We start from the raw sequence: 23800 nt of genomic DNA, 5'->3' as shown, positions 1-23800 counted from the left end.
GGGATGGAGTGGAGATAAGGTGCTAACAGTAATCAGAAGTTGGTGTGTGTGTCTAACTATCAAAGAAGAAATTTAATCTGATTTGTATATTGGTCAGAGTGGTACCTGGGAAGTAGAAATAAGCAGATCTCTGTGAATTCAAAACCAGCCTAGTCTACATAGTGAGGAGTTCCAATATTTTGGGAGAAAAATTGAGAGCATTTTCACAAAAACCAAGAGATAAAGGTATCTGCTCTTTCCATTTTAATCCATTATAGGGCTTGAAGTTTTAGGAACAGTAACCCCCCAAAAAAGAGATTGTTGTCTGATATTGATATTTATTATTGATTTATCTTTTAGTTAAACTGGTTTATTCCTAAACCAGCTGTATACCCAAATCACCACACAGAGACTACGACTTACTTAATTAACCTGGAGCACAATGCTGGGCAGTAGTTACTCCATCCCAAACCTTCAAGCCCGAATAGTTTCCTCCCATTCAGAATTTCCCACATTATATTTGCTTTTAGTTGTATCTTGGGTCCAGTTCATCTTTCCTCATGGTTCCAAGACTTCTCCCGATTTCTGATTTCTGCCCTCCTCCCACTCGCTTCTCTCTCCTCCCCTCTGGACCAGATGTCCCACCCTATTCTTTCCATTGCTCATTGTTGGTGCTGGTTGTTTTTATTGACAATACAGAGAACAAATGGTGGCATGTTTACATAAACTTGAGACAGGTGATGCTTAAAATAAGCATCACAATGCAATGTCCAGGTTTAAACCAGAGAATGGGGTAGAGAAATCAGCATTTGAATGAACAAGGGTAAATTGTATACCTCTACAAGAACATTATACCAACAAGGATATAAAAGAGATGAAAACCATAAAAGAAGACAAATCCCTTTTTGATGATAAAATTTGCTGAGAAAGAAGTCAAGACTTAAACAAGAAATATCTTTTACCGTAGCTTCAAAATCAATCAATCAATCCTAAATCTAGCTGGAGAGTTGACTCAGTGGTTAAGAGCACTGTTCTTGCAAAGTACCCAGGATTTGATTTCCAGCACCCACATAGAGTCTCACCACTTCCTCAGGCATCAGGTATGCGTGTGGTGCACAGACAAAGCACTCACACACATGAAATAAATTATTTTTTAAAGCGTAGTCTCTAGGAATAAACTTAGGGACAGAACTCTACAGTGAAATCTTCACAACACAGAGGGAAGAATTTGAAGACACAGATGGGAAGCTTCTCCATGCTGACAGGGTGACAGAATCAATATTATGAAAAGGCTTATAGCAAAGTTGAAGCAATCCTCATAAAAATTCCAATGCCATTCTTCAGAGAACTGGGAAAAACAATCCTAAAATCATTTAGAACCACAAGAAAGAGAGAGAGAGAGAGGCCAAAACAATCTTAGTAGAGAGTTTGGTGCTGGTATAATATGTGATTTTAAAGTATACTACAGACTATAGTAGTTAAACTATATGGCACAAAACCAGACGTGAAGGTCAGTGGAATCCAGTAAAGAAGCCAGAAACAAACCCATATAGCTATAGCCAACAAAGGCGTAAAAAATATACACTGCATGAAAGATAGCGTGCTCAATAAATGTGCTGGGAAATGTGGATATTGGTCTGCAGAATAAAACAATCCATACCTTTCACCCTATACCCAAGTAAATTAAAAATGGATTAAATGTGTAAATGTAAGAACTGAAACTACTAAAGGAAAATATCTGGAAATCAGAATATAGGCAAGGACTCTCTGGAAATGACCCCAATTAATACAGAAAAAAAATTATAAGAACTGACCATGAGATTTCTGAAATTAAAATGCTTGTGCATGGCAAAGGAAACAACAATGAAGAGACAACATACTGAATGGGAGAAAATCTGTCAACCTCACATCTGATAGGAGGTTAATATCCAGAATCTACAAAGAACTAAAAAAGACAAGCTAGGAAGATGGCTCAGTGGTAAGGTGCCTGCCACTGAGCTTGCAAATCTAAGTTTTATCTGTGGGACTCACATGTAGGAAGAAGAGAACCAACTCCCACAAATTGTCCTCTGACCTCCATATGCATGGCATGGCACGGCACCCATTCTCCCTCCAAAAGAACAAAAATTACCAAATGAGTGAGCACTCACAAAAAGTCCAATTCATTAAATGAACAAATAAATTGGATAGTTCTCAAAGAAAGAAAAACAAATGGCCAGTAAATAAATTTAAAAAATGTTCAGCATCCTTAGATGTAAACTAAAATCACAGTTCATCCTACTCCAGTCATTGTCTATCATCAAGAAAACAAATAACAAGTGCTGATGAGAACTCCAGGATATAAAAACAAAAACAAAATTGTACTTCTCTTTTCTTAAATTTATTTTTCGACATTGGGTGGGTTTCTTTGTGTAGCCCTGGCTGTCCTGCAACTCACTCTGTAGACCAGGCTAGCTTTGAACTCACAGAGATCTGCCTGCCTCTGCCTCTCTAGTGCTGGGATTTAAAGGCGTGCACCACCGCTGCGCAGTAGAGCCCCTGTGCACTTCTGCTGGGAATATAAACTAATGCAGGCACACTGGAAGGTCTGTCACATGACCCAGCTGTTGAAATTCTGGGTACAGTCAACCTAACAGGGCTACATGAACACCTGTGTTTGTTGCATCACTATTCACAGTGGTCCAAATAGGGAGCCAGCCCAGATGCCAATCAGTGGGTCAGTGGATAAAGAAACACATACACACATTTTATTCAGCAATAAATGACAATAAAATTATTACAGTCCCAGAAAAATAAGAGGACTCATCACCATATTAAATGAAATAAGCCAGACCCAGAAAGACAAACATTTTTTCTTTTAGATGCAGAATACAGATTTTTAAACATGTGACATGGGAGTTGAGGGCATCTAAGGGGAGGTGGGGGTTGGGGAGGGACAAGAGACAGTAATGGGGGAAAGACCAATATTACATGTTTCCTCTTGAGGCATGTCTCTACCTATATGATATGGAACCAGAAGGGAGATTATCTGGGAAGAAGGAGGGCCCACAGAAGAAAAAGGGTAAGGGGTGAGTGAAAGGGAGTGAAGTACAGTGAGGATGTATGCGATCTCTCACAAAACGCATTATTTTATATACGAACAAAAATTAATAGAGAAAACATAATAGAAAAAGGGCAAGTCTCTAAGCTGTGATCCAGCATAGTACGTAGAGCAAAGAGGAATGATGCTTAATTGTAATTCTTACAAACCTCAGGATTTTGATAATCAAAAGTGGGCTAAAGACCACATGTATGTGCTTTGAGTCTCTCCTCCACCGCCAGTCCTGTCTTTGGAAGCACGTATTACATGTTAAATTCTGAAGTTACAAAGCCCGATGTGAAACTTCAAAATAAAACATAACTTTTTGCATTATTCTTTCACATTTGAGCAAACATGTTTGATTTGAGAATGCCAAGGCCAACCCCTGAGGCTGCATGCTCTCAACTACAGTTTAATTTGAAGGCAGCTGTGAAGTAGCTTTATTCTAATTAGATTTTTTTATATTAAATAAGAACGAACTGGAAATTGGTGATTTACTTGACAGATAATTGGGCCTTGAAAATTAAATAATTGCTCTAAAAACATTAGCTTAGCACTGATTTGAAATGCCTGCTTCGTGATTACTCCTGAGCAGAAAGGAGGTTTGGTCCAAGTTGCATTAATGTGACTTGATTATACAGTCAAGGAAAAATACTGACCACCTCTGCCTAAGACTCCGTTCTTTCCACCCAAAGACGCTAGTTACGTTGGTTAAAGACTAAGTATTTTCTGTTAGACTCTTAGTTGTTGGTTTTCCTTAATTTTCTACTGTCTGATTAGACCAGTCCGAGTGGGAATAAATGAGCATGTGAATTTGTGTGTTTGTTTCACGTGTATAAAAAATTAGGACATGGGAACAGGATAGTCTACCTCAAACCTCCATGAGGCCTGTTTTATGGGCCAGCCTAGGCAAGGAATGAGGGACTAGTGACATGCCGCTCTAACCTCGGCCTCTGGGGCCAAAGTGATACTCTCCCTTACAGAGAAAATTGTGAGACTCTAGAAGCACAAAATACTGGGTTCTGTCTACTCTTCTGATATGTGTCCTTCTTTCCTCCCCCCTTCTCCTTCTCCCACTTCCTCCCCCTCTGCTTCCTCCCTCTTCTCTTCCTCCTCCTCCTCCTGCCCAGGGGCTAGAGAGATGACTCATAAATTAAGAGCACTGGCTGCATTTCCAGAGAACCTAGGTTCAAGTCCCAGCACTCACATGGCCGCCCACAACCTTCTGTAACTCCATTTCCAAGGTTTCTGCTACCTTCTTCTGGCCTTTCTGGTTAGCACGCATGAGCACGAGGCACAGCCATCCACGCAGGCGAAACACCCATATACCATAAAATTTCTCTGTGTGTCGGAGAGGGGTGGGGTCAAATGGCACCTTTCATTGTTCTGTGGGTCCTTTTGGGTATTCCAGGACCTATCCGGTATTTTGGATGGGTGATGACACCCATCAAAGTAAGCACAGTGGCATCACATGGTTACAAGATCAGGGCACGAGCAAAAATGTAATGCACAGCAAGCAGCTTGTTTTATGGGCTAGCCTAGGCAAGGAATGAGGGACTAGTGGAGGAATGAGGGGGGACTTGCTGATCTCAGCACCCTTGTATAAAACGAAACATGCTCTTATGTGCCATGCATGCGGAGTAAGCAAGTTAACTGAATGAGGTAGATGAAACAGACTGTTGGAGAAGGGATTGATACAAACAGCTTCAGTGCCGATGGCTCTTCAGACTGTGCCTTGAATTTGTAATTTGCATGTAATTTGCATGTAACTAGCATGATAGATGAGCAGTGAACACTAACCTCCAAGTGATGTAAAAACAGGGGCCCTTGCCTACGTGTGCAAGGCTTTGGGTTGGAATCCTCACTGCTGAAAAAAATAAGAGTGACCAGACAAACTGTTTTCCTTTTGAAGATACCACCAACTTCATTACATTTTCTTCTATATATTTTGTTTGCTTGTTTTTGAGACAGAATGTCATCATATGGTCTTGGCTGCCCTCAAACTCATAGAGATCCACCTGCCTTTGCCTCCCAAGTGCTAGGATTAAAGTCAGGTGGAAGATATTAAGAGTTGGCTGGAAACAGTTGACTTGGGGTGGACATGTTGGTGGGGAAATGAGATTATCCATGGCCTTCACCTTCTGGTCATGACTGTCTTTACTTGCTCACACAAGCCTGAACGAGACATAGCCTTTTGTTTGTACTCATTACACAAGACAGAGAGCCCTTCACTCATTGAGTAGTGAATACTCTTTGTTTGTCTGTCTTTTCAAGACAGAGTTTCTTGTGTAGCCTTGGCTGTCCTGGATTCACTTTGTAGACAGGTCTGGGCCTCGAACTCACAGAGATCTGCCTGTCTCTGCTTCCCTAAGTGCTGGGATTACAGGTCCATGACACTGCGCCCAGCTGAGTAGTAAATACTCTTCCCCCCAATATAATTTATTTTTCTTTAATTTATTTACCTATTCACTTATATACGGATGGCAGCTTTCTCCCTCCACTCTTCCAGTTCCACCCTCCTACCCTCTTCCCCCATTCCCTCCTCCTCTTCTTCTCAGAGAAGGGAGCACCCCCCCACACCATCCTCCCTCAGCACTTCATGTCCCACCAGTACAAGCATGCTCTTTTCCACTGAGGCCAGACTAGGGAAAAGTGATCCAATAGCAGCCGACTGCACCCATGCCAGTGACATACCCTGCTTCAATTGCTAAGGGACCCACATGAAGACTGAGCTGTCCATCAGCTCCATAAGTGTAAGAAGCCTAGGTCCAGTCCATGCAGGCACTTAGGTTGGTGGTTCAGTCTCTGTGAACCCCCATGAGCCTAGGTTAGTTGACTCTGTTGGCCTTCTTGTGGAGCTCTTGTCCACTTCAGGTCCCTGTATCCTTCTCTCAACTCCTCCAAATATTCCCAGATCTCTGTCTAATGTTTGGCTGTGGGTCTCAGCATCTGTTTTGATCTGCGGCTGGGTGGAGCCTCACAGAGGGCAGTTAGCTTGGCTCATGTCTGCAAGCATAGCAGAATATCATTAATAGGGACAGATACTGCCTCTCTCCCATGAGGTGGGTCTCAAATTGGGATAGGCATTGCTTGGCGATTTCCTCAAACTCTGCTAGTTCTTTGTCCCTGCCCATCTTGTAGGCAAGGCAGTGTAAATTTTGGATCAAAAGTTTTGTGGGTGGGTTGGTGTCCCCCTCCCTCCATTGGAAGTCCTGTCTGGCTACAGAGGGTGATCACTTTGCTCTCCATATCCCCTGCTGCTAGGAGTCTCAGATAGAGTCACCCCCTATCTCCCAGAAGCCTGCCCTGTCACAGGTCTCCAGCTTGTCCCAGAGATGCCCACCATCTGCTTCCCATCTCTCTCCCAGACCTATGGCCTCCTACCCGATCTTTCCTACCATCTTTCCTACCATAGGATGTAGATGAAGAGAGGGAACTGGGTTGGAGAAGGGATGGGGAAGGGAAAGAGAGTGGGGACCAGATGGATACTCTTAAGATTAAACTCCACTAAACAGTTTAGATCCGAATCAAGTAAAACTGCCTAATTCAAATCAAATCCATCCATTAGGTTCCAATGAGAAATGCAGAGCCCAAGTTAGGAAATCCAATTGAAGAACTTTAGGAACTAATTACAAAGACAACATGAGAATCAAAACCCAACCAGAGCAGTGAAGCAACACAGAGATTAACAAAGCCAAGGCAGGATGTACCAGAGTCCCCGAGCTGGGAGTGTGCAGTGGTCTGGATGCCAAGACCTTGAGGTTACCTTAATTTCTGATACAGCTCACCCAAGTGACCTCAATTTTCTTCTGTTGTTTTGGTAAGTATTCAGACAAAACAAAACCCAAACAACCCCACCCCTAAGTTCCGGAAGACCAGCCTTTTTAATTATAATGGTCCTAGTGATTGCTTAGAAGATTCAGAAATTAAATTATAAATCACTCAGCGTCAAAAGAACAAACTCAATGACTTTTCCCTCTGTGTCTTATGAGCTTATATGCCCCTGCTATGGTTCAAATACAGATGCTACCTGCAACTGTTGCAGTCATAATAAGCATTGTGAAAAAATTTTAAATTAAAATTTTAAATTAATTTTAATTTAATTTAAATCAAGTTAATTTAAATTAAGTGTCTATCAAAATCTGACTTTAAACTCTGATGTTTTGTTATTGTGAAACTTATGCAAAAGTACACTTGGTACAGTCTTTCCTAAGTTTCATCTGTAGGTCGCTCTCGACTGCCAGATACTTCTTAAACCCATTCCAAACCACAGGTAAAGTGTAAGGTAGGTTTTTATGTTGTCTTTGACCCTTGGGAAAGACAATAATTTGTAGTTATTTGTAATAATATCTGATAACATTAAGGACAAGTAAGTTTAATAGGGAAAGCATTGAAATGGGGAGCTGAGTGCAAGGGATGAAGCCTAAAGCACACAAGGCTGTGGGGGTCGCTGTCCCTAATATTTTATTTTTACTTACTTTATTTGCATTTTCTTTTTTTTAAGAATTTCTTAAAATGTATTTTGATCATACTCACCCCCTTCCCTACCCTCCCAACTTTGTGTCACACACACACACACACACACACGCTCACAGCACATTCTTGGATGTGTGGCAACACTGAAAGAAAACTGACTACTCCTCTTCCGGGAGCTATCAATTGTCAATGTTTTCTCCTTATTTAAGATTTATGTTTCTTTCTGTGTATGTATGTGTATCTGCAAGTCCATAGAGACCAAATGAGGGTGCCTCCTGGAACTGGAGTTTTAGGGGGTCATGAGCCTAGGGACAGGAGCATAAGAGCATAGTCAGTTGCCCTAAGCACAAAGCCATCTCTCCAGCCTGTCACAAACATTTGATACACGTGATGTCTCGTAAGAAATGGGCAGTTAGGGTCCAGTGAGATGGTTCTGCAGGTTAGAACCCTTGGCCCGATGAGGTACGTTCTACGTCCATATGGCTAATCTTGAAAACCATCGATTGCTAGTAATACCTCTTACGTCATTAAAAGAGAGGGAGAGGGCTGGAGAGATGGCTCAGCGGTTAAGAGCACTTGGTGTTCTTCCAAAGGTCCTGAGTTCAATTCCCAGCAATCACATGGTGACCCTAGCCATCAATAATGAGATCTGGTGCCCTCTTTCTGCCTTACAGGCACACATGCAGGCAGAATACTGTATAAATAATAAATAAATAAATCTTTTTAAAAAAAGTTTAAATAAAAGAGAGGGAGAGCACGCGCTGGGAGTTGGTGCTGCATGCCTTTTGTTCCAGCACTCAGAAAGGCAGAGGCAGACGGATCTCTGAGTTTGGGTCCATCCTGAGCAAGTATCAGGATAGCCAGGGCTGCAATGAAGAAACACATGAAAAACCAGAGGAAGAAAGAGACGGGGGTTGGATGGAGGGGGTGCGCAGAGAAAACCGGGGAGCAACCAGCAATCTGAAAGAGTGCAAGGACAACATCTTTCTGAACACACACAGCACATGGATTCTCTGAGAAGCACTGCTAGGCCCTGTTAAGCTTCTGGAGTCGAAAACTCTCCAGCCCATCGGGCCTAGTCGCTTCTGGTTAGACTGAGAACTCAGCGCCAGCAGTCTTGAAACGCACGTGCCATTGTTTTCAAGGAGGCGAACAGGAGACCCCTAACACCCCAACTCTGCGGAGGGGTGTTGGTAAGTCTATTTCGCTTTTTATTGTTTTCCGCCGTCCGAATCCGCGGGCTGGGTACCACCGCATCTTCACCCCCGGCGGCGTCGTGCTGCCAAGGCCCCGCCAGGGGGCGCCGCGGCCCCGCCAGCCCTCCGCGCGCTCCGGCGGCCCAGGCTCAGGTGTGGCCCGGCGGCCGCGCCAGCCCCCGCCTCCCCGGGCTGCGGGAGCCCCTGCCCCACCGCTGGGCGCTGGAGGAGAGCCCGGGGACGGGTTGAAAAAGGCTTCTCCGCCGGGCTCTGCTCCTAGGCGGGAAGGAGCGAGGGGTGGGAGGGGCGCGCGGGCGAGATGCAGAAAAGAGGCGCTGGCGGGCTTGAATACCTCCTTTAAATTACTGCTGACACCTCGGTTCCAGGCCCCTAAAATCTCAATCAACAATCCATTAGGACGCAACGGGAGTAAAACTAAATCCTCGTTTAAGTGTATTTATCCGATCTCCTTTCTCTCTTTCAAATGCTAAATCCATTTCAGCATATGCCCCTTCTTTCTCTCGCCTTTTTCTCAAGACTGGCAGCCCATACCTCTCTTGTAAATATGAGAAATGCTAATCATATGACATATCACGTCTCCGTCGGAGCCGGAATAAAGCCTTCAGATTTGGGATCATTGCCTCCAGACAACAGCTTCATCAGCCGGAAAGTTGGTTTTTTTCTCCTTTCCTTCAACTCTCAATCCCCTCTTTGTCTGGAGGAAAATGCAGCCGACTCGAGCCACCCAGGCCATATGGTTCACTCTGTATTTTCTTAGTTGAATTCTGAATTGTTTCTGTGACTTGCGAAGATTTTTTTTTTTTTTTTTTTTTTTTTTTTTTTTTTTTTTTTTTTGGAAGTGCGTATAAAGAAGTAGAAGAGCTACTTGTGCGGGGAGCGCTGGTCGGCGCGCCGCGGCCGCCCCCTCCCGGCCGGGAGACCGAGCTCCGCCCAGGCCTGCACCAGCCGAAGCGTGGTCTCAGGGCCGCGCAGATCCCGGGGTAGACCTGGCGCCTCTCTCCTGACCTGGCACAGAGGGCCTCCTGGAGTGACACTAGGGAGAACGAAAGAATGAGCTTGAATGAATGCCACGAATTGATGTGTGTGTGTGTGAGGGGGTTAAACATCTCTTTGGCTCTCTGAAAAATTAATTTATCTTCCTGGCTGGGCTGCATCACACTTCTGCATTGTCTTCATAGCACGTACTCTTCTCAGATGTCGGTAGTTTAAACAAAATTCTGTCGTTTGAACGTAGGCTCCCTGCAGCGATGGCCGGGTGTTCACGCTGTTGTGGCCTTTCCCCGGGCTAGTTCTGTGCTTGGCATGCTTTGGATGCTCTTACGTGTATCCTTGATTGTAGGAAGTAGGGACGAGGCAATGAATAAATTAAGTGAGCATCTTATTTCCCCAGAGTGTGGCTTAAGACATCATGTCTGCTCAAGTCCAAACTTATTTACCCTGGCTCCACCGTGTAACAGATACTAGCAAGAAACAACACTTTCTAGAAGTGTTTTTAACGTTTTTGCTTTTGTTTTTCTTAGTGGGAGAATGAGGGGGCTATCAGCTTTCAAAATCTCCATCCATTTCTCTGAATATGTTTTGTGTTTTCCAGGTTAGGGACAGTTCCTGAAGGCAGCAGGCTGCCAAATTTTCTTTCTCTCTATCTCCTAACACAAACCCAAAGGGCCCTTTCACCAAATCATTGCATTCTACAGAGGTGGTCAAGCCAGCACTGCTTTTCATGGAACGGAGAAAGAAAAGGGTCCTTGAAGTTTAGAAGATGCCCAAGGAAAGTCCTTGAATGACATCAAAAGAATGAGTTTCCATAGCTGTTGAAGCGCGAGGGTAGTGTATCCTCACAAAGGGGGACGGGGCACCAGGACGGGCCCACTCTCTCTGTCCCCAGGACAATTGGGTCACTGAAATAGGGAATTAATTACCATTGGAGAGTGGGCAGCGCATTCACCACTGGCTGAGTTTTATTAAACGCCAATATAAATAACAAAACAACTCTTGTGGCTGCTCTATTCCTACACGCCAAAGGAAGGATTATGCCGGGGATTAACATCTTAAAGTCTATGAGACTTTCTGACTCAGGGCTCGGGGCTGGTAATCGCGTTTGTCTCCCGGTTCAGCGATTAGTGCTGTCTTGCACTTTCCCTGGATAGCCAATGTCCCTTTTTGCAGGCACACAGGCTTGGGAGGAGTTCTTTCCCGGGAAGGTCCCCCAACTTCACCTTCAGGCTGTTCTCTCCTTCCCCCCCACCCACCCCCCACCCCACCAGGGAAAAACAAGCAGGGAGCCAGGCGGGACGGGCAGAATCTCCCTCAGCGAGAAGATGGGGGGCACCAGGACGAGAGTCTTCCAGGCTTTGCTACCCCCACCCCGACCCCCCACCCCAACCCCGGCCTGCTAGGGGAAAGCGAGTGGAGGACCTGGGCTGGGGCCTGCCCACTGGACCGATGGACGTGCCCAGGCAAGCCTGACCACCAGAGCATTGGCTTGGGGCGGGGGTGGGGGGGGCGCTCCCAGGGCACTCTGCAAGGCTTGGGGCAATGGTCTCAGGCCTAGGAGAAAGTCTCCTCAGTTGCTCCTAGCGAGTACCTCCGACACAGAAGGAGGGACGTCCTGGCTCTGAGACGAGCCACTGGCAGCCACGCAGTGGGGACCCCGGGACCGGGTGGAAACCGCACCCTCCCCTCACCGGATCTAAGCAGGAAGAGAGGGTGAGAATGCCGAGCGGGAGCGATGATACTGGGGACGCAGAGGGTACGGGTTTACACTGCTCCCTGGGGCCCCTGGGCTCCAGGGGAGAGCTCTCGGGACCCGAACTCTTTCCTGCTTCCATCATTTTGACAGAGGAAGCTGATTGTCTCACGCCAGCGTCCCTAGCTCTGCAAACCGCGTCTCTCACCCGCAGGGGAGCCAAAGGCATCCTACAAATAAAAGCTACCCAGGATTTGCTAACTTATCTTTCCTGCTGTCTTTGCGCCTTTCGGACAGCTCACTCGGGGGTGGGGGGTGGAGGGAGTTAGGGTTCAGGCCCCACAGCTAGTTTGGCAGGGTCTTTCTGCCGAGTGTAGACACGCGTCCTCCTGGCGTCGTCTCCCGAGAGCCACGAGCACTCGGGAGGAAGGGCTCCCTCCTTCACGCTCCGATAGTCAAGCCTGGGCCATTTGTCCTCTCTCGCCACTTGTGAGGTCGACGTGCTGACCTCCCCACAGAGACACCTACCCTAAACTTTAGGGCTTTGGGCCATCTCAAAGTTCAAGCTTCTTAGACGGAACAAAGGTTTTCTAAAGGTCTCCACCCCTTCACCCCTCCCCTTACTTCAACTTTTTCTCTGGCTACACGCACTCAGCCTCCTTTCTTTCTAAGGCTGGGCATGAGTTTAAATCACTGGGCTCCCATTTCTTGATAACAGCGCGCTTTGAGCCTTTGTTCTCCTAAAGTAGGATTGCACACTGAAAGAGGGACTGAAGATGAACAGTTTGACCCTTTAGGACAGTTCACACTATGGACGCAGACTTGGGTCGCCAGCCTCGCCGGGGCTATTCACGCGCTCCCCGCCCCCTTCACAGAACATTTCAGCCGGGTTTCATCTACATGAACTTTCAGACCACACAAGTGCCTCTTGAATTTATTTAAGTTAAAAGAGTGCTGGGAGAGTCTAGCTAAGAATGTTTGGCCTTGGTTATGTCTTCGTAAAGCTGAGTACAAACCGAAATTGCTTTTTCGTTTTCCCAGCAAAACCGAGCACAATGTTGAACAAACAGAATTCTGCTATCCAAGCAACTGGGCATGACTGGTTAGTTGGCCTCTGGGCTGCAGCGTTGTTGGCTTGTCTTGGGACTTGTTTCTTTCTTTTCATTTTTGAATAATATTTTTATAGTAAGAAATAGGGTTTTAAAAAGTTCTAATATTAGTCACAATGTCCAGCTAGCCTGAGGGCTAGCCCAGGCTGGCCTGGTCTACAAAGCTAGTTCCAGACCAGCCATAGTTTACACGGGGAGACAGAAAAATTTTCAAAAAATTAGAGAGAGGGAGAGTGGGAGAGAAAGAGAGAGCTCTTGAGAGCTACAGAGCAAACATGCACAATTCTTAGTTCCAATATTTTACATCTGTGCCTCACAGTAACCTAACCATTGCATAAACCAGAGTTTCTTACTCAAGAAGTGAAAACCTACGAGTGCACGACATCTTGGTATTTAAATGATTTAGAGACCGGTAATGCCAACATCCGATTATGTACACGCTTCTAAGTTTCTTGGCAGCTTTGAAATGCATTGTGCACTCCTTGAAAAACTTCCACAATAAGAAATGTGCGGAGGGGCAGAGGAGGAGAAGATTGAGGGATTGGGAGGAGACGAGGGAGGGGGCCACAGCCGGGACACGAAGTGAATAAACTGTAATAAACAATAAATAAAAAAATTTAGAAAAGAAACGTGCAGCTAATTTTAGCACTACTTCACCATCTGTCCACATAAGCTCAGACGATTCTGGGTACATTATTTTCATAAACCACAGACATGTGGATTTGTCCCTTCAAACATTTATTTATTCTATTTTGTATGTCTGAGTGTTTTGCCTGCGTGAATACATATACTCTGCATGTGTCCTGGTGTCTGTGGAGGCCAGAAGTGGCGGAGAAAAGGCCAGAAGAGGGTGTCAGAGCCCCTGGAGCTGGAGTTAGGGATGATTTCCACGTGGTGCTGGGAACCGAACTGCCAACACCCGGCAATGCTGCGAAGAGCTGAGCCGTCCCTCCAGCCTGTGGGGTGCGTGTTTGTTGAAAGAAGCCATGCTCGGGGAATCATGACAACAGAAAACGCTAGGAGGATAGGAAAAAGCGGGGAGTCAGACACCCCAGTAGTGCTAACAGTCAGTGAAAGAATCCCATGGTGTGTCTCACTGGCAGTGAGTGTCAGACCCAGCCTGATGTCATTGCTAGCTGGGGCTACACAGGGCTGGAAAGGGTCTCTCTAAAGCTTGGATTTAACTGAACCGTAGTTAAGCTCTTCTGCCACTATTTTGTCGTTATGTCACCCAGCACTGCCGGGCTAAGCAAGAAAAACAACAACAAAAACTGAGGCAACTTGCCCAAAGACATATATTTTTACTGATACCCAAATAAGCCTTCCTTTGCTTTCCGTTGCATTAATTTGGTGGCTTGTCCTTCCTTGCAGGCAGCGCCTGTGGAGAGGTGACGCAGCAGGTTCCTCTCATCACTCCCGTGTTTGTTTCCAGCGGCCTTTGATCATTTCATCAGGTCCCACTGTTCCCGTCCTTGATTCCATTCAAGTTTATGAACAAACACAAACTCTGCATCTACCCCCACGTGTCCCTTCAGTCCCTGTCCTTCCAGTCAAGGCCGAGCGGACCCTTAGTGGGTTTCTTTCAGGGAGAGTCTGGAGAGCGGTTAAGCGGTTGGTTTCAGTGATCACCCTTTATAAAATAATGGTCACGTGCACCTGCGACCATGCGGACTAGCCCACATCTTTCAGTCCGTGCTTTGCTTAGATCGCAGTCCTTTCTGGGATGTCCTGCTCCTGCAGGCTGCTAGACAGAGCTGGCCAGCCAAATCAAGAGTCTCAGCAGCAGATGCTGCATGTTGAGGACACTGTGTCTTTCTGTCATTTCAGTCCCATCTACCAGGCAAATCAAACCGTTCTGAGAGGATCTAGTGGGAACTAGATGAAACAATGCTTTTAAGTTTAGGAAATTTGCTTTTAATTAAGAAATGAAAACAGGCATCAGAAAGAAAACTGAGAATCATTTTCAGTTTGACCAAAAAAAAAAAAAAAAAAATCTGAAGGTTGCGGAGGTGCGAAGATCAAGAGTCTTTCCCAGGACCTTACTTTCCCTTTTCCTCACTCCAAGCCTGCTCCTTAGCACTCAGGGGGAAACTAAACCCGTGAAAACCGTGCCGGCACCAACAGCGACTCTCCTCCCGCCCCTCCCCTGCCTGAACTCTTCTCTGAAATTCAGCTTGTTTTCAGTCCCTATGCACCAAAGAGGCAGACCTGCTAATGTCCTTCTCTGGCTTCCTTGGGCTGCTAAAGCCACTCCCAAGCGGTTCCTTGTTTAAATGCCCGAGCAGGAAGGATCCAGTGACATCCGAGATGTCCCAGATGACACTCACTGCCGGGGCTCTGGTTCAGCTTCTAGGAGAAATCAGTATGGTGACAGGATGGGACATGGGGGGTCCTAAGGAGGGAGGGCTGCAATTCAGAACAAGGTTCCTCTCAAGTCCGGTGGGGTTCTCCCCTCTCATTAAAAAATCAGAAGAGCTGGGAGGACGAGGCCCCATGTCCCAACAATGCCCCCCAGAGCGGAGCAGAGGTCACCAAGTGTCAGCGTGTCCCACTCGCTCCTGGGAGCGGCTGCCCTCCTGCCTCTGCCGCCCACACAGGAAGCCATCCTACAGAATCACCTGGCTCTAACCTGTCGTTGATACCCACCCCACTTCCACAGCAGAAGCCCCCAGTTTACGTCAGCGCACCAGGCCTCGCTGTGCCTCAGGTAAGTGTGCCAAAGGAGTTGCGTTTGTTTCTTTAAACGCCCAACAGTCGCTCGCCCACCGATCTCCCCTCCTAAAAGGGGACGTGTCTGTGAACTCCCAGAGCCCCCTAGCCCGGTAGACAGGAGTTCCTCCAGACCTCACAAAGTGCTCACACAAACCTACCCCTTCCCTTTCCTAACCAAACCAGGGCGGTTCAGAACACGGTCTACTATTTGCTAACTCCCCAAAGAGGCTTTGCCGAGAGATGGCCGGTTCCGGCGTCCGGACTCCCATCAACTAAGTCCGCGGTTCTGGTCTCCCGCTCCGAGAGACGGGTAGGACGCGAGAGCGCGCATCCCGGCAGGGGCAGCCCCTGCTGCCTCGAGGACCAGGGCGGGAGCAGTAATCGGGTGCCCCCTTCTCCCCCCACCCCCACCCCCGTCCCGGGCCCCCAGTGCTCGGGCCCCTAATGAGCTGCTGAAAAGGAGCGGGCTCCGGTGCGCGTGGCTCGCAGGCCTCCCGGAGTCCCGGGGACACTGATTGGCCAGCTGCGCCTCGCGACCTCCTTTCATTAATAAATTAGCGGCACGCTCCAGCCGAGCGCGAGCCACCAATCACAATAGACAGCGGCGGCGACAACAGCCGCAGCTTGAGCCACCGCCGCCGCTGTCGCCGCCGCCGCCGCCGCGGCTTCGGGAGCTTGGGCTGCAGCCTGGAGCGCCAACGGGAGCTTTAGAACCATTTTATGCTGATTAGATAAAGGGGAGGGGGGGAGACGGAGGGGCGGGGGTGATGGAGGAGGAGGAGGATGGATGGCCGGGCCAGGGGAGGGGGAGAGGGGCTAAAGAAAGGGAAAGAAATGAGTGATGATAATACGATGAAAAGAAGGAGCTGGGGAGGGAGGGGGGGCGGACCAGGGGGTGCAGGACAGGCGGAGGAGGGGAGGGCGGGTGGGGGGAGGGTAGGTGAGGAGGGGGGCCCCGGGGCAGAGCTGATTGTTTTCTTGGTGGTATATAAGGGGTTTTAAGGAGAGTCGTGTGCCAGACACGCAGCCACTGAACCCACAAGCAGCTCGCCTTTAACTGGAGTGCCCGGGAGTCGCGTGCCAGCCGCCGCACGGCCAGGGGGACTGACTGACAGACAGACACGCACGAGCACCACCACACACGAGATCCGGGGCGGGCTGCCGTGGTCGCCGGGGGCTCTTGGCAGAGTCGCCCCAGCGGAGAGGCCCCCCGCAGAGCTGCGCCCGAGGAAGCGCCCCAGCCAGCGCGGCGCCAAGGACGCCCAGCCCCGTCCCCGAACCAGCGCCAGAGAGAGCAGCCGCGCCGCGCCCGCCTCTGGGGCCGAGCAGGTAAGTGGGCACGCCGCGCCCCCAGCTCCCCACGCCCCGGCTCGGGGCGCTCCTGGAACCCGCAAAGCACACGGTCAGCGGGCGGCTGAAGCCCAGGGCTCCGGTGTCGCCGTCTCCGCGCGCGCACGCCGCGGGGGCGCGCCCCCGAGACGCTTCCACCCGTCCGTTCCTGGGACTGAATTTCACCCGCCTCCTCTCCCGCAGGATGTTCGTCAAAGCCGAGACGCTGGAGTTGAAGGAGGAGGAGGAGGTGCTGATGCTGCTGGGCTCGGCTTCCCCGACCTCGGCGACCCTGACTCCCATGTCGTCCAGCGCGGACGAGGAGGAGGAGGAGGAGCTGCGGCGACCGGGCGCCGCGCGTGGGCCTCGCGGGGCGGAGGGCGGGCAGGGGGGACAGGGCGGTTCGGCGTCGGGCGCCGGGGGTTGCCGGCCGGCGCGCCTGCTGGGGCTGGTGCACGAGTGCAAGCGGCGCCCGTCGCGCGCTCGGGCCGTCTCGCGAGGCGCCAAGACGGCGGAGACGGTGCAGCGCATCAAGAAGACCCGCCGGCTGAAGGCCAACAACCGCGAGCGCAACCGCATGCACAACCTGAACGCGGCGCTGGACGCGCTGCGCGAGGTGCTGCCCACGTTCCCCGAGGACGCCAAGCTCACCAAGATCGAGACGCTCCGCTTCGCCCACAACTACATCTGGGCGCTCACCGAGACCCTGCGCCTGGCGGACCACTGCGCGGGCGGCGGCGGCGGCGGCCTCCAGGGGGCGCTCTTCTCCGAGGCCGTGCTGCTGAGCCCCGGAGCCGCGCTGGGCGCCGGCGGAGACAGCCCTTCGCCCTCCTCCTCCTCCTCCTCCTCCTGGAGCTGCAGCAACAGCCCCGCGTCCTCCTCCAACTCCACGTCGCCCTACAGCTGCACTTTATCGCCCGCTAGCCCCGGCTCGGACGTGGACTACTGGCAGCCCCCGCCTCCGGATAAGCACCGTTACGCACCTCACCTGCCCCTGGCCAGGGACTGTATCTAGATCCGCGGTTTCCCCACTTCTGGTCCTCTACCTGCCTCTCCTCCCACCCTTCTCCCGCCCCCACCCTCCACGCCCAGGACCCCGCCGTGCGCACGTAGTCGTCGCCTTCGGCTGTGGGAGACCTGCTCTGATTTATGGAAGATGTGAGGATTTATGATCAGAGATGATTGTGGCGTGCGGGGTTGGGGTGGGGCGGGGGACACGGGGAGGGGGGAACTTCGTGAGACTGTAAAGACACGGAGAAAAGATGACGGGGGCCTTAACCAACTAAAAGTTTGCAGAGCGGCCTGACGCTCCTCCCTCTCTGAGCTGCTGGAGGACAAGTCCAGCGCGGCAGTTCGTGTGAATCTCGCAGAGGGAACGCAACTGGTCCCTGTGATCTTTTCACCTTCGTTTCTACATAGAGATGTTAATGTCAGTCGAAAGAAATGTATCTTAGCATCTGAATGAATTTACCGGTAATAATATTATCCACACATTTGCAATGGCTGGCATCTGCTCTATTCCCATTGCTGTCTGCAGGCTGTGGGAATTTCACCTGTCAAACCAAACTTTCCCTCTCTGATGTGCACTTTGTTCGTTTTCCCAGATTCGTCACAATGCCTATTGTCCCGCCCTTCTCTTTCCTTTTTTTCTCCATTTTGCCATCTGTCTCTTATGATTTATAAGGGGAAAAACTTGTTTTGTTAGAGGGCCAGGTTAGAAGTCATTGTATAATTTGTAGGCTTTTGTAAGGATTGAATGCAAGCGTGGAAATTTAGGCTGAACTCTCTATCAAAAGGAAAAATGTGAAGGAAAAGGGAAAAATCGGGAGGGAGGATTGCTTCATGCATTATTTATCTCGACCTTTTAGGGGAGAAGGAACTCCCCCATCCTTTCAGGAGATTAAAAATAAATCAACAGTCTGAAAACCTAAGCAGACACGGGGCATTACCAGGGTCAGCCACACGCGTGTTCCCTTCTATTTATTTTGAAGAAAAATTTCATGGGAAAAGTATGTATTTTTTTGTATATTCTACAGAGTTTATTCTAGTATGTATTTACATCTTGAAGAGCAAGAAAATTGTTTTGTGATTAAGCTATAAATAAAGTATCTAATTTTCATAAGTTTGTATTGAATTTTTTTTGTTTTGTTTTGTTTCTGATGTGGTTTTTAGTGTAGAATGAGTTAAATTTTACTAACGTTCTCTGCGTGTTGAATTGAGTATATTTGTGTCTTGGAGTAATGTTTGGTGTGTCATTTCACTAAGAAATTACAAAATATGGAATCATATGTGAAACACCAGTACTGAAATAAGAGTAATTCATCACAAACCCAAATTGTGCTTTACAGAAATTACTTCTTAGAGGCGGGCGGATCTCCATAAGTTAAGAGAGAGCCTGGTCTACATTGTGAGTTCCAGGCCAGCCAGGGCTACACAGTGAGACCCTGTCTCTAAAGAAATTATTCACTGCCTGAGCTAGGGACATAGTTAAGTGGAAGAGCACTTGCCCAGAATGCCAAAGGTCTGGATGTCTAAACAAACAAACAAGCAAATAATAAGTAAATAAATAATAAATAAATAAATGTCTGGGCAAAGAAGAACAAGGGGAGAGAGTGTTAAATAATAATTGTGTCACAACAGGCTCCAGAGTTCAGAAAAATCCTGATTAAAGGCAGTGATGCATGCCTTTAATCTCAGCACTTGGGAGGCAGAGGCAGGTGAATCTCTATGAATTGGGGGCTAGCCTGGTCTACATTGTGGGAACCAGACAGCCAGGGTTATGTAGAGAGACAGATGCTGTGTGTTAAAAAAAAAGAAAGAAAAAAGAAAAGGAAGGAAATCTCTTGATAGTGTGTGCTTCCAGTTAACTATTTTTGGCTTCACCTTTCATTTTCAAACTGAAGGAATTATACATTGATCCCCACTTTAACAAGGTAGTTGGCTCCAAAAGGGCAAAGTTCTAGAGAAAAGGCGACATTCTGAGTTAGTTCAAGCCAAGTATTGTGGCTCAAACCTGTAATCTCAGCACTCAGGAAGGCAGAGGCAGGTGGATCTCTGTGAGTTCAAGGCCAGCCTAGTCTACAGACAAGGCTATGCACAGAAAAACCCTGTCAGGGGATAGGAGTTGGGGGATTGGGGTGGGAGAGGGGAAGCACAGTTAGTTAAAATACAAATAATGTACTGAAAGAAGTAGCTTTGCATTCTAATCTTGTTTAAAGTCACTTGAAGAGGAAGCAAAAACAGTGTAACTTACAATTCATTCTCCAAACATTTTGATGGTCGACAAATGACTAAGTAAAAGTTCACCACTCTCAAGAATTTAAGTCTCAGGCAAAAAGATGAACACAGCAAAAAGAAATCATGTAATTTAAAATGTTAGTTGTTCAATGTCTTTTCTTTCTATAAATGTCATATCTGTTTTTGCCTTGAGTTAATTCCTCTGTTCCTTTGCTTAGAGATGACTGCTTTTTTCTGAGGTCTGTATCTGAAATTCTCCACACACAGGGAAATTTTCAGGTTTAATACCTTTAAAGTTTTATTTTAAATATTTATTTTATACATAAGGGTGTTTTGCCTACACCTGTGTCTGTGACCAGGTGTGTGCAGTGCTGGAAGATGCCAGAAAAGAGAGTTACCACCACGTGGTTGCAGGGAACTGAATCTAGATCATTTGAAAGAGCAACCAGGGCTCTTAGGACCTATCTTTCCAACCCCAATGTTTAATTAATTAATTAATCAATTAATTTTTCTTTTTTCTTTCTTTCGTTCTTCCTTTCTTTCTCTGGTTTTTCAAGACAGGGCTTCTCTGCGCAGCAGAGCCCTGGCTATCCTGGACTCACTCTGTAAACCAGGCAGGTCTCACAGAGATCCGCCTGCCTCTGCCTCCAGAGTGCTGTGATTAAAGGTGTGTGCCCAACCACCACCTGCCTTACTAGCTTAATAACTACATTTATTTTTTTTTAAATCAAAGGAAGAACCAACCGAAGATTTGGTTTAGTTTTCACACTGGGCAGAAGAGGGCCTGTCTGACACATCTCCTTTTGAGATGCTAGGGACTGTGTCATGGATGCCGGGCAAGCAGGCTATCAATGTGCCACCCTTCCCCCTCAAAAACAATTCCTTGTAGTTTAGATCCCATTATTCACAGTGTGATGACATGCTATGGGAACAGAGTGATGTTTTTTTAAATTTGTGTTTGTGGTTTTAGTAATTTAGTAATTTAGTAACCAGCAGGCAGAGGAATGGTAACGTGAAAGCTTGAAAACGTCAGTGTTTTAGATGACAAATGCTGTCATCCTGTTGATGCTTACAGTCATGTTTCCTTTGGAAACTTCCTAAAGAAACAGCAGCTGAAAAATATTCTGCAAGCAGGTGTTCTCCAGGCCCAGGCACAGCCACTACAGCTTTGAGTGATGGTAACATGGTTGATGACTCAATCCTAGACATCTGGTCCTCTCACCTCTACAGTTTCTCCAGGCCCAGAGGTTTGCCCACTTCCTGAAGGTGGCAGCCCACAGGAAGTCCACACACATAAGCATCATGTGCTACATGCCAGGGGTTCTTGCTTAGCACCCCAGAACCCTATGCTAGCTCTTCTTTCCCATCTAATCACAGGTTATTATAAGACAAACCCATTGCGGTTTGTGTGTGTGTGTGTGTGTATTTTTTTTTTTTTTTTTTTTTTTTTGGTGTCTAATCATCTGCATGAGCTAAACATGTGTTCTCAGGCAGTGATGATAGCTCAGTACAGAGCATGCTTGCTGCATGCATAGCAGGACTTGCATTTGATGCCTAGCACCCAAGTTAAAAAAAAAAAAAGCCAGGTGTAGCCTTACTGCTGCAGTTCAATTCCAGCACTGGAGAGGTGGAGACAGGAAGACTCCCTGGGCTTTACTGGCAGCTCAGACCCATTCTTTTCACATATATATATACTCAGCAAGCAGAGGTATGGTAGTGTGAAAGGTTGAAAACATCAGTGTTTTGATGTCAAATGTGTCATTCTGTTGACGATGATTATAGTTATATATTTCCTTTAAAAACTTCTTGAAAAATCAGCAGTTGAGAGAATCCCATCCAGCTGTTCTAAAGAATATATATATAATTTCAAAAGAAAAAATGGTTTTTCAAGACGTGGGTTTATTTGTATAGCTTTAGCTGCCCTAGAGCTAGCTTTGTAGACCAGGCTGGCCTTGAACTCACAGAGATCTGCCTGACTCTGCCTCCTGAGTGCTGGGATTAAAGAAATGTGCCGCCACCAGCAGGCCTTGAGATTATAATTTAATTACAACATCTCTCCCTTCCTTTTCCTCCCTCCAAGCCCTCCCATACACCCCTCCCTGTTCTTCAAATTCATGGCCTCTTAAGAAAAACCTAATTATTATTGAATTCATATATGTATGTTTAAACCGCATACATTCCTAAATATAACCTGTTCAGTCTGTATGATGTTTCCTTTATGTATCTTTTCAGCGTTGACAATTTGGCTCCAAACAGGCAATTTTGGGTGTGCTCTCTATCCCCCCAAAAGTGTCACCAACATGACTGCCCAAATGTGAGCTGAATAAGTAAGACACCAATGAATATGCAAACTGGATGGATGCAAATGAGGCCTCAACTCTCTACACAGTTTGAAACAAAACAACAAAAGATGAGAAGTGATGAGGGAGAGTCTTGATGTTGACTTCTTGGAGCGCACACACACACACACACATACACACACACACACACACACACACACACACACACACTTACACACTGCGGTTCTTACTGGCTCACTTAGCCCTAGGAGTTCTCCACAAATCACTGTCACTCCCCAAGCGAGGGAGCTGAGTCCTAGTCCTCTCAAATCCCTGTGAGGATGAACCCAGGCACAGGACAGAAGCCGCTGCTGCACGCGCAGCTTTTGCGTTCCCGTGCTCAGTGAGGTCCTGGAGAGCTGGGTCTGTCTGCACTGCGGGGTCTCGCTGATCTGGGAGTTCGCTCTTCGGTCTTGGCAGGCTCCAATGAAGACAGATCTCAAGCAGCGCTGCGGATATGCTCTTCAGGGGACAGCTCACTGCCCCGCTGTTGCTAGGTCTTGCAAGCAAAGGGGCTTAGTTAGCTTCGGTTGGTCCCGTCCTCGCGGGACAGTAGGGGGCTCGATAGTGGATGCGTTATTTGTTCTAAACTCTAAAGCTATCTGAGGCCGAGAAGGGGAAGGAAGAGCAGGACCTGGCCCAGGGATAGGCCTGATTTCAAAGGAGCGGCCGGGCTTCTGAGCGACTCCGGAGGAGGAGAGAGGGTCGCCGGTGGCCTTGGCGCAGAGCTTGGTGGGCGGGACAGCGGCGGAGGCCTTCCAGCGCCACCGGGCGGTCGCAGGTGCTGGGGCCGCGGAAGGACCTGGCCAGTAGGCCAGGCGAGGAGCGGTGGCGTCCCCATCCCGCAGCCGTGGGCGGGTACTGACTTCTGGGCATCGACACCTGGAACCCGTTAAAAGCTCCTTCTCACGCTGGTCCAGGCCCCCACCCCACCCCGACCCCCCAACCCCGCCTAGGGCTCCCAGGCAAGCTTTGAATGTATTAATTAAATAAAGCAGACTGCCCTTGAATCGGGCCAGGGGTGGGAGCTCCCAGGAGCGTGAAAGTCCTGGCCTGCGAATCAGCAAAAGAAATGTGTGAAAAGAGAATTAGTGAAATTAGGTTAGGCCAATAAAACGTGAGGGCTGCGGCACCCCCGCCCTTCCCGCTCCCCAAGCCCGGGGCTAGAAGGTCTATCTGGTCTGATCTATTGTTTCCCGCCCCGGCAGGGGGTTCATTGTGTGATAAATAATTCCCCCTCCGTTTTCTTTTATTCTTACTAAAAATGGGTATTTGCATAATCAGCGCTTTGATGTGGCCAGAAATCAGAGGTTTGGTGTCCCCCCCAAGTCTGCTCTTGGGAGTGAAGCAACAAAGCTGGACCCAGATCTTTTTCACGTCTCCGCGAGTGTGTGGGGCGGACCGTCACTGACGGCGACGTTAAGCCTCGGCCTCCCTTTTAAAAGGATCTCCTTTAATGATTAAGCTTAAGGAATGTCCAAAGCGTGTGCGTTTGTGAGAGAGGAGCGTCCTCTCCGGAGGTTTCTCCTTTTCGAGTTCATTGTCCTCAGAAGTTTGTTTTCCGAGGCTCTTGAGGTGGGGGGCGGGGTGCGCCTGGATTCGGGCCGCTCCACGTGGCTTGGAGAGGGTCCCCACAG

General features: G+C 48.1%; 1 protein-coding gene across 1 annotated transcript; it reads left to right on the top strand.

Moving 5' to 3' along the window:
• The first annotated feature begins 16457 nt into the window (after positions 1-16457).
• On the top strand, positions 16458-18656 carry Neurog2 (neurogenin 2). Its single transcript, XM_021648740.2, has 2 exons — positions 16458-16587; positions 16792-18656. The coding sequence occupies exon 2, from the start codon at positions 16793-16795 to the stop codon at positions 17600-17602; it is 810 nt and encodes a 269-aa protein (XP_021504415.1). The 5' UTR covers positions 16458-16587; position 16792; the 3' UTR covers positions 17603-18656.
• The last annotated feature ends 5144 nt before the right edge of the window (positions 18657-23800 follow it).

This window comes from Meriones unguiculatus, chromosome 10, assembly GCF_030254825.1.
Source record: "Meriones unguiculatus strain TT.TT164.6M chromosome 10, Bangor_MerUng_6.1, whole genome shotgun sequence".
Lineage (NCBI taxonomy): Eukaryota > Metazoa > Chordata > Mammalia > Rodentia > Muridae > Meriones > Meriones unguiculatus.
The sequence above is the reverse complement of the archived record's forward strand: the minus strand, read 5'-3'. Positions and strand labels throughout refer to the sequence as shown.